Source organism: Schistocerca piceifrons, chromosome 3 (genome assembly GCF_021461385.2).
Source record: "Schistocerca piceifrons isolate TAMUIC-IGC-003096 chromosome 3, iqSchPice1.1, whole genome shotgun sequence".
Classification (NCBI taxonomy): Eukaryota; Metazoa; Arthropoda; class Insecta; order Orthoptera; family Acrididae; genus Schistocerca; species Schistocerca piceifrons.
In genome coordinates, this window is record NC_060140.1 from 176469005 (window position 1) to 176484113 (window position 15109).

The following is a 15109-nucleotide window of genomic DNA, read 5'->3' on the forward strand; positions in this document are numbered from 1 at the left end:
ACTGAAGAACTGGCCAGACTGTCAGTGGCAGCAGAGAGATAAGTAGGTAGGTAGGTAGGTAGAGAGAGAGAGAGAGAGAGAGAGAGAGAGAGAGAGAGAGAGAGAAAAGCAGCATGTCTCCTCCAGTAGTCATCTCAGATTTCTCTATAGTCTTGTAATGTGATAGTAGCCAAACCATTCTTGAGAATACAACTACAAATCTTATTAACAAGTTTCCAGATTGGTTTTGTAGGTCATTAGCAGCAAGTCATTACACCTTCAGTGAAGTCAATATAGTTAACAAGGAAAACAATTTAAATAATTGGAAATAGCATAAGCAGCAGATGGATGAGAATGACAGTACTATTATTGATTCTTGCTTACCTGTCTATAAATTATCAGCATCTTATATATGTTTGAGAATAAAAACATTCAGATTGACTGAAGCCTTCAATGATACTTCCCCAACTTGCAATTAAAGTGTAACCTTTCAACATAACCTGAGCTGTAGGCTACACAGGAGATCAATAGAACAGTCACCAACGTCTGAGTGGAATCCCGTTTCAGTTTTATAAAGTGTACTCTTTGACATTGACGTCTTATTTAGCTTGCATTTATATAGTGTACTCTTTTGCGTTGACCCCTTATTTAGCTTGCATCTCCCACCCAGCATAAAGCTCCAACTGCCTGGAAAAAATTGTAGATGACTTCTGTACACAAGAAAGGTTAAAGAATGGCCCCACAAAATTGCAGACCATTTGACATCATTTTGCTACAGCATTCTTAACCATGTTCTAAGTTTTACGTGGGACACAAAAACTTCTGTACACAAATAGCATGGATTTAGAAAGTTTTGTGAAATTTAGCTTGCTTTGTTTTCCCACGACATCCTGTGAATCGTGGAAGAAGGAGAACAGGTAGATTCCATGTTCCTAGATTCCCAGAAAGTATTTGATTCAGTGATACACTGCAGACTGTTAACAAAGGTTTGAGCATAAAGAATAGGTTCTCAAATACACCTGTGTCTCAATCAAGGTTTGATCAATGTACGAGTATTACAAAAATGCTCCATGAACTCAAATGGGAATCTCTGGAGGAAATAAGATGTTACTTTTATGAAACACTATTGAGAAAGTTAAGAAAACGTGCATTTGCAGCTGATTGCAGAACAATTCTGCTACCACGAGCTACCAGTGTACATCTCACATAAGGAACGCAAAGACAAAAGCTGAGAAATTATGGCTGCCATGCAAGTGAAACAAGAAAGGAAATTATTATAGTGGTACAAATGCTTGCCATGAACTGTATGGTGTCTTACAAAGTATTTATGTAGATGCAGATTTAGATGTCCCCTCAGCTAAGATTTCTTATCCACTCACAACCGTATTGTCACCTTTCACGGCAGTAACCTTGGGTTACACTACAAATCGGTCTTTTGCCACAGCCTACATTCTCAAAAGTAACGTAGAATTAAAAAAAGTGTATAGCCAGTATTTTGTTCTCTTCCTGTTGACACATGCGTGATGCCACATGCCACACTACATTAAATCGTGGGATGAAGTCAAAATTCAGTATCAGCATATTCAGTTGACCCAAACATTATGTAACACATTATTTAGTGTGGGAGGAAGTGTCATCCAAAACAAACTATGTGTATTGAATTTGTGCTTTCCTTTGATGAAGAAACATTAGCATTCTTTCTTTTTTATCATATTCACATTTTGCCCCCCCTCCCTCCTTCTCTCTCTCTCTCTCTCTCTCTCTCTCTCTCTCTCTCTCTTTCTGTGTTAGTGTCTTGTTTGATATGCAGTATTTAGATAGTTTTCTGACACAGATGTGACTGAGAATTAATTCTCCAACATTTACCACCACAAGAAACTTGTTACTAGTTCTCTGATTGCCTGTGGTAAAATCTTGCATTAGCTAATAAAAAATTTATTTTCTAACAAGGGTCTACCTCTCATAATTTTAGTCATTTATCTCTTTGAGTAGTACTGAGTGCTTCTGCGGATATGAGGAGCCTCCGTCCACATCACGGCTTCCTGATTCATCCTGCAACATGAAGTGCCCGAGTGATGCCCATGAAGCCTGTGGTGGATACTACACAATCAATGTCTATGAAACAGGCATTGCAAGTATGTAAAACATCATCAGAATTGTCAGCTTTGAATTTAAATGAAATCTATTCCTTAGTTTTACATAATTAACCTGAAAGTATGTATGGTCTAATTTTTTTTTACCTGTTAAAAAATGCCCTTTTTTATACTAAGTTAGGTTCATTTCTTCCCCTCGTCCCCTCCACCAACCTTTTCTATTCTCCAATCCTTCCTCTACCATTCTTTTTTGTCCTCTCCTCCCATTTTCTTAATTTCATATGCCATGAATAATTTTGTAGCCTTTTACATCCAAACTAATGTTGATACAACAGTATTAGAATATCTCAAATCACTGACATTGTTACTTGTAGAACAGTTGCTTTTCTATACGTATGGTTGGAGTTCCTTTATCACACATCATCTTTTGTAAGCTAGATGAGCAATACAGAATATGAAGTTCTAACTACATGTTGGAAGCAGGATATTTACATTGTTTACATGTATTGTGGCTTCATTAACTGTAAGCTGTTTCTTTTAAAGTTGTATCTTCATATGTAAGATTAATTTACACTGACTTAACGTGTGCACCTGGGAATTTTGCGGCAACTGATTGTTTGCTGGAGTTACCTGTGACTGAAGTCAGGCTCAGTTTGACAACTGTATTGTTACATAGCACTACAATGCAAAATTTTCTAAACATAATTGAGATAACAAACAAATGTAATCCCACCAATTTTGCATTATCGTACTGTTAATGCTTAGAGCTGTATTCCTGTGAATTACTATGAAAATTGTTCACTGTTTGGTGTGGTTTAATTTCCTTTTCCATCTCCCCTTTCTTTTCCCCTTGGGTCAACTGTTCCTCCAGCTACCTAATTATTGTTTTCTTGTTTCTGTCGTAGACTAATCAGTGATGGAGGTATTTGTTTATTTGATGATGGACTAGACTCCTGATCTTTTGTTCCATGTCATTCGCTTCTATGCAGTGTATTGTCACCATTGTATTCTGGATTTATATTCTCCTAATAATCCAGAGTATATGATGAGTAATTAATAATTGCATGTGGTTCAATTGCTGAGTGCAAGTCTTTCAGTTGGATGATACTTTGGCGACTTGCATGTCCTTCACCTACCCCCATTGTCCAACTGCCATAAAGGACCCTACACTTAAACATGGAATCTGAACCACATGTTGTTCATGGCAATTCCTCGCCAGGAGAGGTAAAGATTAAACTGAAGACTGAAAATTTCTGTGATCCAACTGGGATTAGATTCTGTGATGTCTTGGTTTCCAGGCATGCACTTTTCCACTAGGCCATCAAGCCTGACATATGATAAATGAGATGTCATTACCTCAACTTGTAAAAGCACTAATGTGTCTTATTAATATTTTTTCTTGTCCTCTGAAATTTTGTTCTGCTGCTTCATATAGAAACTGTAACTTTGGCAGTTTGTAGGTATCTTTCAAAGATCTCTTATTTTAGCACCACTTTTGCTTTCAATTAACATCAAATACTTTCCAAGAGGGAGAGAGTGCTACACTGTATTGCCTGTAACCTATTACAATGTTAGAACGGCTCATGTGTTGCTCCGTATCTTCGCCCCGTAGTCTTGGCCTCTGTTGCTAACACTGCTCTAAAGAAATACACCTCACCAGCAATTTTGAAAGATAAATGTTATTTGTAAATTGGAGTGATGTGCGATGATTATTCAGGTAACTGAAGCACTCAATGTTATATTATTGGTATGTATTATTCCATATTAAATATAATTATGTTATTCATTAATTAAAATATTAATATTATTATTTTAAGTAAATAATAGTAAAGCAAGGGCTAGGCTTCTCTCAACAACTTAACTGGTAAAATGTTAAATTAAAACATAAATATTAAAGATTGAACACACACCTGGTAATAGTTTAAATTGAAAGAATAAATGTTGCAATAATTAGACTAATACCAGTTTATATTACTGTAAGCAAATTTCTATAAAAAATAACTAGTTTCTGGCTTTAAACTCACCCTTGACATTTCAGTAGATCACCTCTGCGAGATCAACAGAATTGAAATTCCATTTCTCTCTCCTAGGAAGTAAATTTGGTTACCACCTCCTGAAAGAAACATTCCTACTTTGTGAGTTCTTCTAGTACACAAGCTTCAGTAGAAATAATTCCAAGATGAGACAGTCTCTCCTCTCCAGTAGAATTTTGAGAGTTGCTTTTAGTTGTCTTCAGTGCTAAAACAACCTTTCTACTGAAGACGTACTCACAGGAATTGTATACAGTAATGACACTGACATATTAAACTGCTGAAAACTTTTGATTAGTATTGATTGATTGATTTTTTTATTGGTCCAGTTTTATCATACAGTACAAATTGTACAACTGATATTTTACAAGTCAAAGAAAAGTTTCATTAATACATAGTATTAGCAAATAGTAGACAAAATTAGGTACCTATTCTTACAATTTAATTTTTCAAGCAACTTTTTATTTCTTACATATTCAAAAAAATTTTAACAGAATAGAAACAGAACTTTATTAGAGATGCCTTTAGTTTAATCTTAAATATTGGATACATAGCAATTTGTAGTTCGTCTGGTATCTTATTGTGTAGTACTATACCAATGTTAATTATGCTCCGCTGATATGCTGTTGTTCTGAAGACAGTTTTGTAGATGAATAAACTTGAAACATTCAGAACACTAAACTCAGTAAAATGAGATTTACAGGACTCCACATTTTTAAGGCCACAATTATTCTTAGATCTCTTTTTTTGCATTCTAAAAACCTTTATGCTGTGAGTTGAGTGTTTGTAGAAGGTGATCCCGTATTGAAGCCATGAGTGGAAATGTGCATACTATGCCTGGGGTTGTTGTTTTGCTTATTCGTGACTTCAATATTCTTAGTGATCATAGCACATGGATGAGAGTTTCCTAGACAAGTTATTTATATGGTACCCCACTTTAAATCTTGGTGATCCCACAGACCCAAAAATTTTGTGACGCATTTTCTAGGGGATCATTTTTCAATCATGCTTGAGTTGACATTTGATTAGATGGAGGAAATAAATGAAAGTTGACACACATAGTTTGCCAATATTTACAATGAGTTTGGTCTTGCCGAATTGGGCTGGATCCAGTAAGCAGTATGCTGGTGTCTTCGACAGATAGGATAGTTTTTTGGGGACTCATATATTGAAGAAAGTCATCCACATAAATCAAGAAGAGTAGTGGACCTAAGGTTGAGCCCTGTGGTATGCCGAATTTTATTGCTAATTCATTAGCAAGAAAGGAACTATTTATTTTTTATTTTTAGTGCTGTATTCATTTTGAAACAGTATCTTTAGCTTGCAGTTTTTTTAGGTATGAACACAACCAGCTATGTGCTACACATCTTACTCCTGGTCTTTCTAATTTTTCGAGCAAAATGTTATGGTCCAGAATGTCGAAGGCCTTTGACCGGTCTAGAAAAATACCTGCAGCTAATTGATGTTGATCTGGGGATTTTAAAGTACAGCCTGAGAATTAAAAAATAACTATCTGCGTAGATTTTGACTTTCTAAAACCATGTTGTTGTACGGTGAGAGGAGAATATTTATTTATTCTTAAAAGCCTGTCATAAGAGAGTTTCTTCTAGAATTTTTGAGAAGGAGCTTAACTGTAGTATGATATTATATCAGAAGGACCTTTTTGTTAGCAGTGGTGAAACTTCTGCTGTTTTGATAATACTTGAAGAGACACCAGTTTATAGAGAGAGGTTGAAAATTGCCAACAATTTTGCTACAGGTGAGCACATGCTTTTAATATGAAATCAGCTACTTCATCAAGGCCTCCTGAGATTTTATTGATTAATGACTGAATTTTACTTATAATTTCATAAGAATTTGTTTCGTAAATATACACAGAAACAGCCAAGATCACTGATTTGCTGGAGGTACTTGTGACTGGTTCTTTACAGTTCACGTGAATGAGGTTTTCAGCTAGTGAAGTGAAGTGAAGTATTCATTGAAGTTTGTCATGAATGGTTTTGGGTCTGTGATTTTTGAGCCCTCTAGTGTTCATGATACATTCCCTTTTTTTGTGCTAAGCTACAAGTTTCTTTCTTTATTACTTTTAACATGGGTCCCATTTAATTAGATGAATTACTTATCAAATTGTCGTTCCACATAATTTTTGCCTATCTGACTACTCTACCATAAATTCTCTTGTAGGCTTTAGAATAACCTGCAAATTCATGGGCAACTTCTTTTTCTTACAACAGTAGTGCTGAAATCAGTTTCTGTCACTCGAAATTTTTATGCCTTTGTTACCCTTTCCTTATTGTTGTAAGGTTTTACAGTTTTTACTTCTTTTGGAATTGCTACATTAAAATAGTAAAGAAAGATATCCTGAAAACACATGTACATGGTATCAACATTGTTCTGAATGCAGATGCTTTCCCAATTTTCCTTAGCCACCAAAAATTAAAAATTGTAATGTTATCTTCAGAAAAAGTTCATATTTCAACTTCTTTTTTGCAGCTGCTACTACCCGTTGGCAGTTCTATACACCGCAGCTGCGCTTCATGATTGCTATAACCTATGCTCAGCACTCTACTTGTGAATTTGTATCTTGTGTGTGAGATGACAGAGCCTGTACTTTATGTTAATCTTGTTGGGCAGTGTATTGTGGGGATCGTATTGACTGTGTTGGTCATATTTATCAGTGCATCTCTAGTACTGCTGTAGTCTGAAGAATTGTTATTGAAATCACCACAGAACACTGTCTTCATATTAATGCACTGATCCTGTTTGGCAGAACCTGTAGTTTGCTCAGGGGAAGACCGGCCAATTTCCACTTGGTGCTCTATGTATGTTAATAGTTATAAAACTAAGCTGTGGCAACTTAATAATGGAAAGTTTGAAATCTTTTTCAGTGGAATCAATATAATGTTTATTGACATCACAGAGATTTATTTGTTCTTTCACAGAGCCACCACATTCAAACTCTTAGGTGCAGTGACTTGGTAATGCAGATCCTGAGATTGAGGCTAATTTTACTTTGTCATTTCATAGCCAACATTCAGTAATGCAAATTATGTCTACATTTAGTGTACACAGGAGTACGGCTTCCAATATGGTAGTTTTATTTTTTGAGTGAGTGAATGTTATGGTGTAATACAAGAAAATTTGGGCATTTAGAAACTTTAGTTGAAACAGTTTCTAATTCTTCACCTCGTAGCACACAGCATTTGAATTAGTACTCAGCAGTTGTGCAAGTTCACTCACGGTTTTATTTATAAGCTCTTCAGTTCTACAGTTGGCTCGTTTTTCAATTGAATGGTGTCAAAGAACTTTCCGTATGCATTGAAGAGACTTTGGAAACCGCTTTCGGGGAACTAATTGGAATTTGTCCGCAGTTTTCATGTGACAATGAATTTAGAAATTTCAATGCAGGATAATCTTGAAATCATAAATTCAAATACGAGGGTGGTTCAGAAAGTAACCTCCGATTGGTCACAGTGCGGGTTGTGGGGGGAGTAGTGGCGCCATCTGTGCGTTCACGCACTCAACAGGTCAGTCGGCATCATGCCGTGGTCGAGTGAACGTCGTACCTGCGCTAGTTTAGTTTTTGTGGCAGTTTGAAATGTGTGCTGCAATAGAAAACCCCGCCAAATGTGAAGTGCGTGCTGTCATAAGGTTTTTTACAGCCAAAGGATATTCTGCAGCAGCTATTCATCGTGAGCTTTGTACGAGAAAACGTTCATGATGAAGAGAGGAGTGGTAGACCATCATTGGTGACTGACGAACTCGTTCAGACAGTTGATGCAAAAGTTCATGAAAATCGACGTTTCTCAATGTCGGAGTTGTCTACTGGTTTTCCACAGATTTCTAAGACTCTCTTGTACGAGATAGTGACAGCAAGATTGGGTTACCGTAAGTTCTGTGCACGATGGGTGCCCAAAATTCTTACCGACCACCACAAAACTCAAAGAATGGCCTCTGCATTAGACTTTCTGTCACGTTATGAGGACGAAGGAGAACCATTGTTAAACAGAATCGTGACCGGTGACGAAACCTGGATTAAGTACGTGAACCCTGAGACAATCAAAGATGTGGGCACATTCAAATTCGCCTACCAAACCAAGAAAAGCCTCGCAAGATTTTTCTGCCAGAAAACTGATGGCAACGGTGTTTTGGGATGCCAAAGGGGTGTTGTTGGTTGAATTCATGGAACGTGGTGCGACCATTAATCAAGACGTGTACTGTGAAACAATAAAAAAGTTACGACGGGCTATACAGAACAAACACCGTGGTATGCTGACTTCCGGTATCGTTTTTTTGCACGATAACGCCCGTCCTCACTCTGCTCACAGAACAACGGCCCTTCTTGAGTCCTTCAGGTGGAACGTTATCAACCATCCACCTTACAGCCCAGACCTGGCGCCAAGTGATTATCACCTCTTCATGCATTTGAAGAAATGGCTCGGGTCACAGCGGTTTGATGACAACGAAGAGCTCAAAGATGCGGTCACAGGCTGGCTCCAGGCACAAGCGGGTGATTTTTATGCAGAAGGAATTTCAAAGCTTGTGAAGAGATACGATAAGTGCCTCAATCGCTATGGAGACTATGTAGAAAAATAGTGCAAAGATGTAGTTGTAAGATGTATATATTAAAATATTTTTATTTAACTTGGTGTATTTTTTTAAATCAACCGGAGGCTACTTTCTGAACGGCCCTCGTAGATATCATCAAATATCTTGCAATAAATGAATTTATAGACGATACTTTTCCGCTTTTAAAGTTGTCCTACTTGAGACACAGTTTCTTGAAAGACTTTTTTAGTTGTCACATAGCACAGCGAGTTCCTTGGATTTTCTGTGCACAGTACAAAATATCACTTGCTTGGTTCTAATGAGTGTTGTATAACACATCAGTGAAGGTAAATATTTTGTTGAATGTGTCCAAGAGAAAAACAGTTTGAAATGTTCTAAAAGTGCCAAAAAGCCATTAGTTGGTGCTAAAGTATCCGAATCAATTTCTTGAGAGGGTGATCTGGTATAGTGTTTACCAGTATTGATGAGTAATCCCGTTATGTTGGAAAATTACATTGCAAAAATTTAGGATGCTTAGGAAAAAACTGCGAGACTATTAAGTGAACTAAAAAATATTTTACACTCCAGTATTTGGCTGATGCTTTCAGACAAAATGAGGTTTAGTACACGATCATAACAGTGAAAAAATAATACTTCAGGATATGTGGCCCTAGTTAATGCTTGAACTCTGCTGGCCCCTATTTCTTGACATAGTCACCAACCCAGCAAATGTTTGTGCAATCAACTTTTCATTACCTCTGAATTCTGATAAGAAATGCCATCTGTAGTTTCATCAACCATGATGGCCACAAAAGCAACATCCACAATGTCCAGCTATATAGCTGACAAAACAGTCACACCTTTGACTTGTATTATATCGTTTTGAATTCCATTTGAAATTTCTTTAAACACAGTAGAAATTTCTATGCACTCCACTAAAAGAGCACATACGCTGCAGTGTACTACATCAATTCACAAATTTTCCTAGTTAATAGAATTTCTTGTTTCATTGTATCCTCAAATGGTCAGCTGTTGTTTTCCCAGAAAACGCAAAGCATTCTTTTCTTTTTCTTGTGCCTTTGATCACATCAGTGTAGAACCAGCATAGTTATTAATGGATTTGGCATGGTTAATTTAAGGGGTGGCTGGATGCTCTTCCTTCTGCATGTAACACTTTACTCGTGTGGAAGTGAGTGAAAGTTTTCTAAATATTTGCAAATCATGTAACGGTGGTGGGGGAGTACCAGCCCAGTATTCACATAGTGGGATGTGGGAAACAGCATAAAAACCACATACAGGCTGGCTAGCACTGCGACTGTTGCCGTTAATTTGCCTGGTGCATTCAGTCTGGGACCGAACAACCTCCCTCTCCAAGAAGCAATGCTTTAACAAACGTAGCTATTGAAGCAGGTAGAAAATGCATTACATTAATGAAGCTTATAAGATGTACATGTTCCGCCTTCCTATAGAGATATTTCATTTTTAAGCTGGTCATCAACTGCTGTTTCCATTTTATTTTCTGCAAGAGTAGCTATAGCCACAGATGATTGTTGATGGTTAACAAACACACTCTGCTTAGTTATCGACTTCACTAAATTTCCAAAATGCATATACCCACTTTTGGTCCAACTAGTGTTTCTATTCTTTTCAAACAACAGACAACACCAGCAAAACAGTGCATTTAGGTCTCTGCTATTGGCTATCAGTCACATTTGGTACCCACATTGCACTGAAAATGTATATTGAATTTACTGATCTTTCGAACCAAGTTTGGTAGTTCTGGTGTTGGCCATCAATGTTTAATTATCTCTTTTTTTTCTGAGAAAGAATGTGCAGAAAATGGCTTGGACAAAAGCTCTGTTGTAACACGTGTAGACGTAGTTCTATACTATATTATTAGATACTACCTGGCACCTTCTCACACATTTGGTAAACTCATAAACTGAGCAAAACAGTATTGTACTATTGTTGATAAACTCCATTATTCTGTCTCTGTAGTAGATGCCTGTCTGAAGCTAGCATGGGTTGTGGCAGAAACACATGCACACAGACTGTGACCAATAGAGATGCACATTGCAAGTCTCTCACTGCCCAGCTAATCTACACTGACATTGCTTTGGCTTGGCTCAGAATGCTTTATGAATAATGTAACATAAGGAACATATTAGTTCTATGTATTTCAAAGAAATGTGATGGTTTTATGTAGATATTGTTGAATAATCATGTGAATATAATTATGTAGTATGTTGTCACAGTTATTGCTACCAAGGCAGTGTTTCCATTGTGTCCCCTGATTGCGCACCGTTGGTAAATTACAACCTTAAGGTTATCCAGAATATTTCTTAGATTTGTGGGGTATAGGTTTTATTTGCAGGAGCTTTAATTGACTGACAATATTTTGTATGGGAGGCTAGGAATTGTGTATATGTGTTATTGTATCTTGATAATGTTTTATTCTATTGGTACTCCTTAAAACAAATTCATATTTAACAGTGGCAAATACTGATATAAATGTATGTAGCAAATTTGCTATTGCCTTACAGTGCCACTATAAGCAGATTCTTTTCACATATGTGTATGAGAACTATAGACACTTCAGATAAATACGTGAGTCAGAATACGTCACTACTAACCATATAGAAGAGGCACTAAGCAATAAAAAAGATACAGAAAGGCTGATAAATTGCTCGGCTTTTGGACAAAGACTATATTCCCCCCCTCTCTCTCTCTCTCTCTCTCTCTCTCTCTCTCTCTGTTGTCTCTTGGCACCCTCAATCAGTCAGGCTATAGTGCTGGTAGCTGACAATGCATAGTAACCTGAGGGAGAGAAGGGGAGTGGAGAGTAGGTAGAGAATGCTTTAATAGGCTTATAGGAATTTTTGCTGTGGCGGTGAAATTCACACACAATGCACAATGGTGAAATTAATTCACACACAATGAAATGACAATGAATATAACTTGGGCCTTGTGTAAGCAATCAAGACTTCTTTGCCTACTTGCAGGAGCAGTTCATGTTCTGTATTATATTGTTACAATGATTTTCTTATTTGCCATGGTGCACAAGGGATATTGTCTCCTTTCTTCCACAATTATGTAATGCAAAAAGTAATGTTTATAAGATAAAAAAAACCACACACACACACACACACACACACACACACACACACACACACACACACACACACACACACCAACTCATATACTTTTACAGAAAGTGCAGAAATAACACATTGCAGTTTTACAGCTAGTACCCCAAGGGCCTTACCGGAATTGGGAGGTGCTGTATGTAGCAAGGAAAGCAGTGACAAGATGAGTTCACCTCACAACGCAAAACTGCTCAAATATTGGCGTGACACTGTCATTCAACGTGGGATCTGAGCAGCTGATATTTTAATGAGTTGGGGTTCAAAATAATCTGTTGAAAAGGTCTCCCACTATCTGGTTTTGGGTACCAACTTAAGCTAGGTTACCTGATTGAAATCACCTCAACTTTTACCTTTTGCAGTCCAGGGGCAATCACCTTCCACAGTGTCTGAAGCTGTGGACACACTTTGCTTGTTCCATCCTTGGTACCAGGCTCTTTGGGAAAACGTGGTATCTCTATGCCTAATGGCCAGAGTTAGTGTGTGTTCCTTGCAGTTGGACTTTTGAAGCAGCTTTCCTGCACTTCGAACATTACTGTTGACATAAGGGAATGAAAGTGGAACTGGGGGCTATCTGTTCTGAGAATTTTCAATTACTATGTTTAATTGGCCAATTAAAGTTTGGTAGTCTAAAGATAAACTTTTCTAATTAATTCTTTTTCATTATATGCCACCCATTCATCACTCCAAGTGACAGTCTCCCATTAGTTTCAACATTTAACCTATACTTTTTTTAAAGAGAGGAGGGCAGTTACAGCCTCTCACACCTATTTTGAAAAGTAAGGGCTAGAAGTGTGTCTGCTCTCCACCCATCTCCAATATATGTCTCTCTCTTTGTCCAGATGCAAATTACAAAATGTTTCAAGCAAATTTTCTTTAGCCATCAGCAGGACATCAATCAGCATGGTTGCCTTCATTGTAGCTTAGTTTTTTACAAAGAAATGAACAGCGGTATGACTTTTTTAAATGGCACCCAGTATTTTTTATTTGGTAATTCATTTCCTCTCCTAAAGACCTATTAAAAATGTATCACAATGAATCATTCACTGAAACACGACATTATTAATTACATAACACAATTTGATTTTGAGCCCGGAATCACAAACTCGTCCACTTGTTGGAGTTGTCAGAAAACAAATGAAAACCAAGTAAAAACATAACACAAAATTGACTTTGTCTCTCCTGTACCATTGCCCAGGAGTAGAACATTCAAAGGTGCTCAGAGTGGTGACCCTGGGCACCATGGTGCACTCATTGAATGAAAGAATTATTTACTGCTTGCAGTGTTGCCTGCTGAAGAGAATTATAAGCAAGCATGATACGTCTGTGCATGTCCTGTGGAGTTGTTGGAATATCGCGATAGACAACGTCTTAAAGCATCCCCAAAGAAAAAAGTCCAGAGGATTTAAATCAGGAGACCTAGCATGCCAAGTAACTGTTCCTCCTCGACCAATCCATCTGGCAGGATATCTTCAGTTCAGAACACGACGTGCATGCAAGGCATTATGTGCTGGGCATCCATGGTGTTGATACCACATAAGCCATCTGGTTCTTAGCAGCACTTCATCCAGAAGAGGAAGAAGAATTCATCTGAGGAAGTTGACATACCCTGTGCCGTTTAGACTACCATTGATGAAATAAGGGCCAGTAATTGTAGTACCAAGCATCCCACACCAGACTTTAACTCTCCATTGACACTGATGTTCCACCTGTCTAAGCCATCGTGGGTTGTCGCTGGACCAATAATGCGTGTTTCTTGTATTTACCTGTCCTTTTTATGAGAAGGAACAGTCATCGGTAAATAGAACATTGGACAAGAAGTTCGGGTTGGCAAGGATTTGCTGCTGTACCCACTGACAGAACTGTACTCAGTTCTGGAAATCATTCCCATGCAATTTTTGATGTAGGTGTACATGGTAAGGATGGAACCGATAACGTGTAAGAATATGATGTATATTGGCTTTCGGAATGCCAGTCTCGTGTTCAAGCTGTCGTTTGCTCACATGTGGATTCATAGCAGTGGAAGCAAGAACACTAACTTCGGCAGCTTCGTCTGTGTGAGTGCTATGATGATTGTGTTGTCGTGGGTTGAAACTTTCCGTTTCCTGAAGCGTCACAACAAAACGAGAAAACATCCATCGGGAAGGTGGGTTCTTGTTAGGATGTCACTCTCTGTACACTTCCGCTGCCTGCGTAGCATTTCACCTACCTTCAGCAACTACAACAACAACAACAACAATAAAAGAAACATTATGTCAATGTAGTTTGTAGGAAGGACAGCCTTTACTGTATGCCTAATCTACACAACAGTATTCAAAAGGACTAAACTACTCTACTAAATGTACCCGTATATAAGAAAACAGTATTGCAATTACTATTCTGCTAACTTACATTCCCCATAGATGAGTAGCGTTTCTACCTTCTCTTTGTTGGTGTACATACTACTCACACAACTCTTCAAGTGACGATGGTTGATGGAATGAGGGGTGTGCGTTCTTCATATGTTTACATTTATCTTCTGTCAATGTCAGCACGTGGATGTGTTCCATTACCCCGAGTACCTGCACTAAGAGCTGGGAGCATCAACGTCAGTGGTGTGTTATGTAATTAATAACATTGTGTTTCAGTGAATGGTACGCTGTGATACATTTTTGAATAGGTCTTTAGGAGAGGAAATGAATTACCGAATAAAAACTACAAGGTACCATTGAAAAAGGTCATACTGCTGTTCATATCTTTGTAAAAAACAAATCTACAATGAAGGCAATCATGCTGACTGATGTCTCCCTGATGGCTAAAGAACATTTGCTTGAAACATTTTGTAATTTGCACCTGGGCAAACAGTTATTTAAGGTGGTCGAGATAAATGGGACACCCTGTATATGAGACAGAGAGAGAGAGAGAGAGAGAGAGAGAGAGAGAGAGAGAGAGAGAGAGAGAGAGAGAGAGAAGGGCTTTATCTGGAAAACTTCACAATGTATTCATTACTCTATGTGTCTACATACTGCTTAGTGCCCGTCCTTTTTTGTGTAGTAGTCTATCCCAAAAAAATATTATATGCTGTCATATATTTGGCAACAATGTATCTTTTGGGTTAAAGGTGGATGTGTTTCAGTCCATTAACATGGCATGTATGTCGCAGTCTGAACCATCTCGAATATATGTTTTTCCTTCCCTAGCCCAGCCTTGTTGTTTTTGTTTAATAGTTTTATTGCTGATATAGTTGCCAATTGTGGAACAGTTAACATTTTTTGTGTAGTGATAAAACTGAAAATGAATTGTTCTAAATAGATCTGGTTATAATGGCTGTATGTTT

The 15109-nt window shown here is 37.7% G+C and overlaps 1 protein-coding gene across 1 annotated transcript in view; it reads left to right on the top strand.

Moving 5' to 3' along the window:
* The window catches only part of LOC124790119 (xylosyltransferase oxt), a 97842-nt gene that overhangs the window by 9028 nt on the left and 73705 nt on the right, over window positions 1-15109 (top strand). Inside the window, exon 4 of the mRNA XM_047257692.1 lies at window positions 1972-2114. Coding sequence (XP_047113648.1) covers window positions 1972-2114 — 143 coding nt within the window. The remainder of the gene's footprint in view (window positions 1-1971; window positions 2115-15109) is intronic.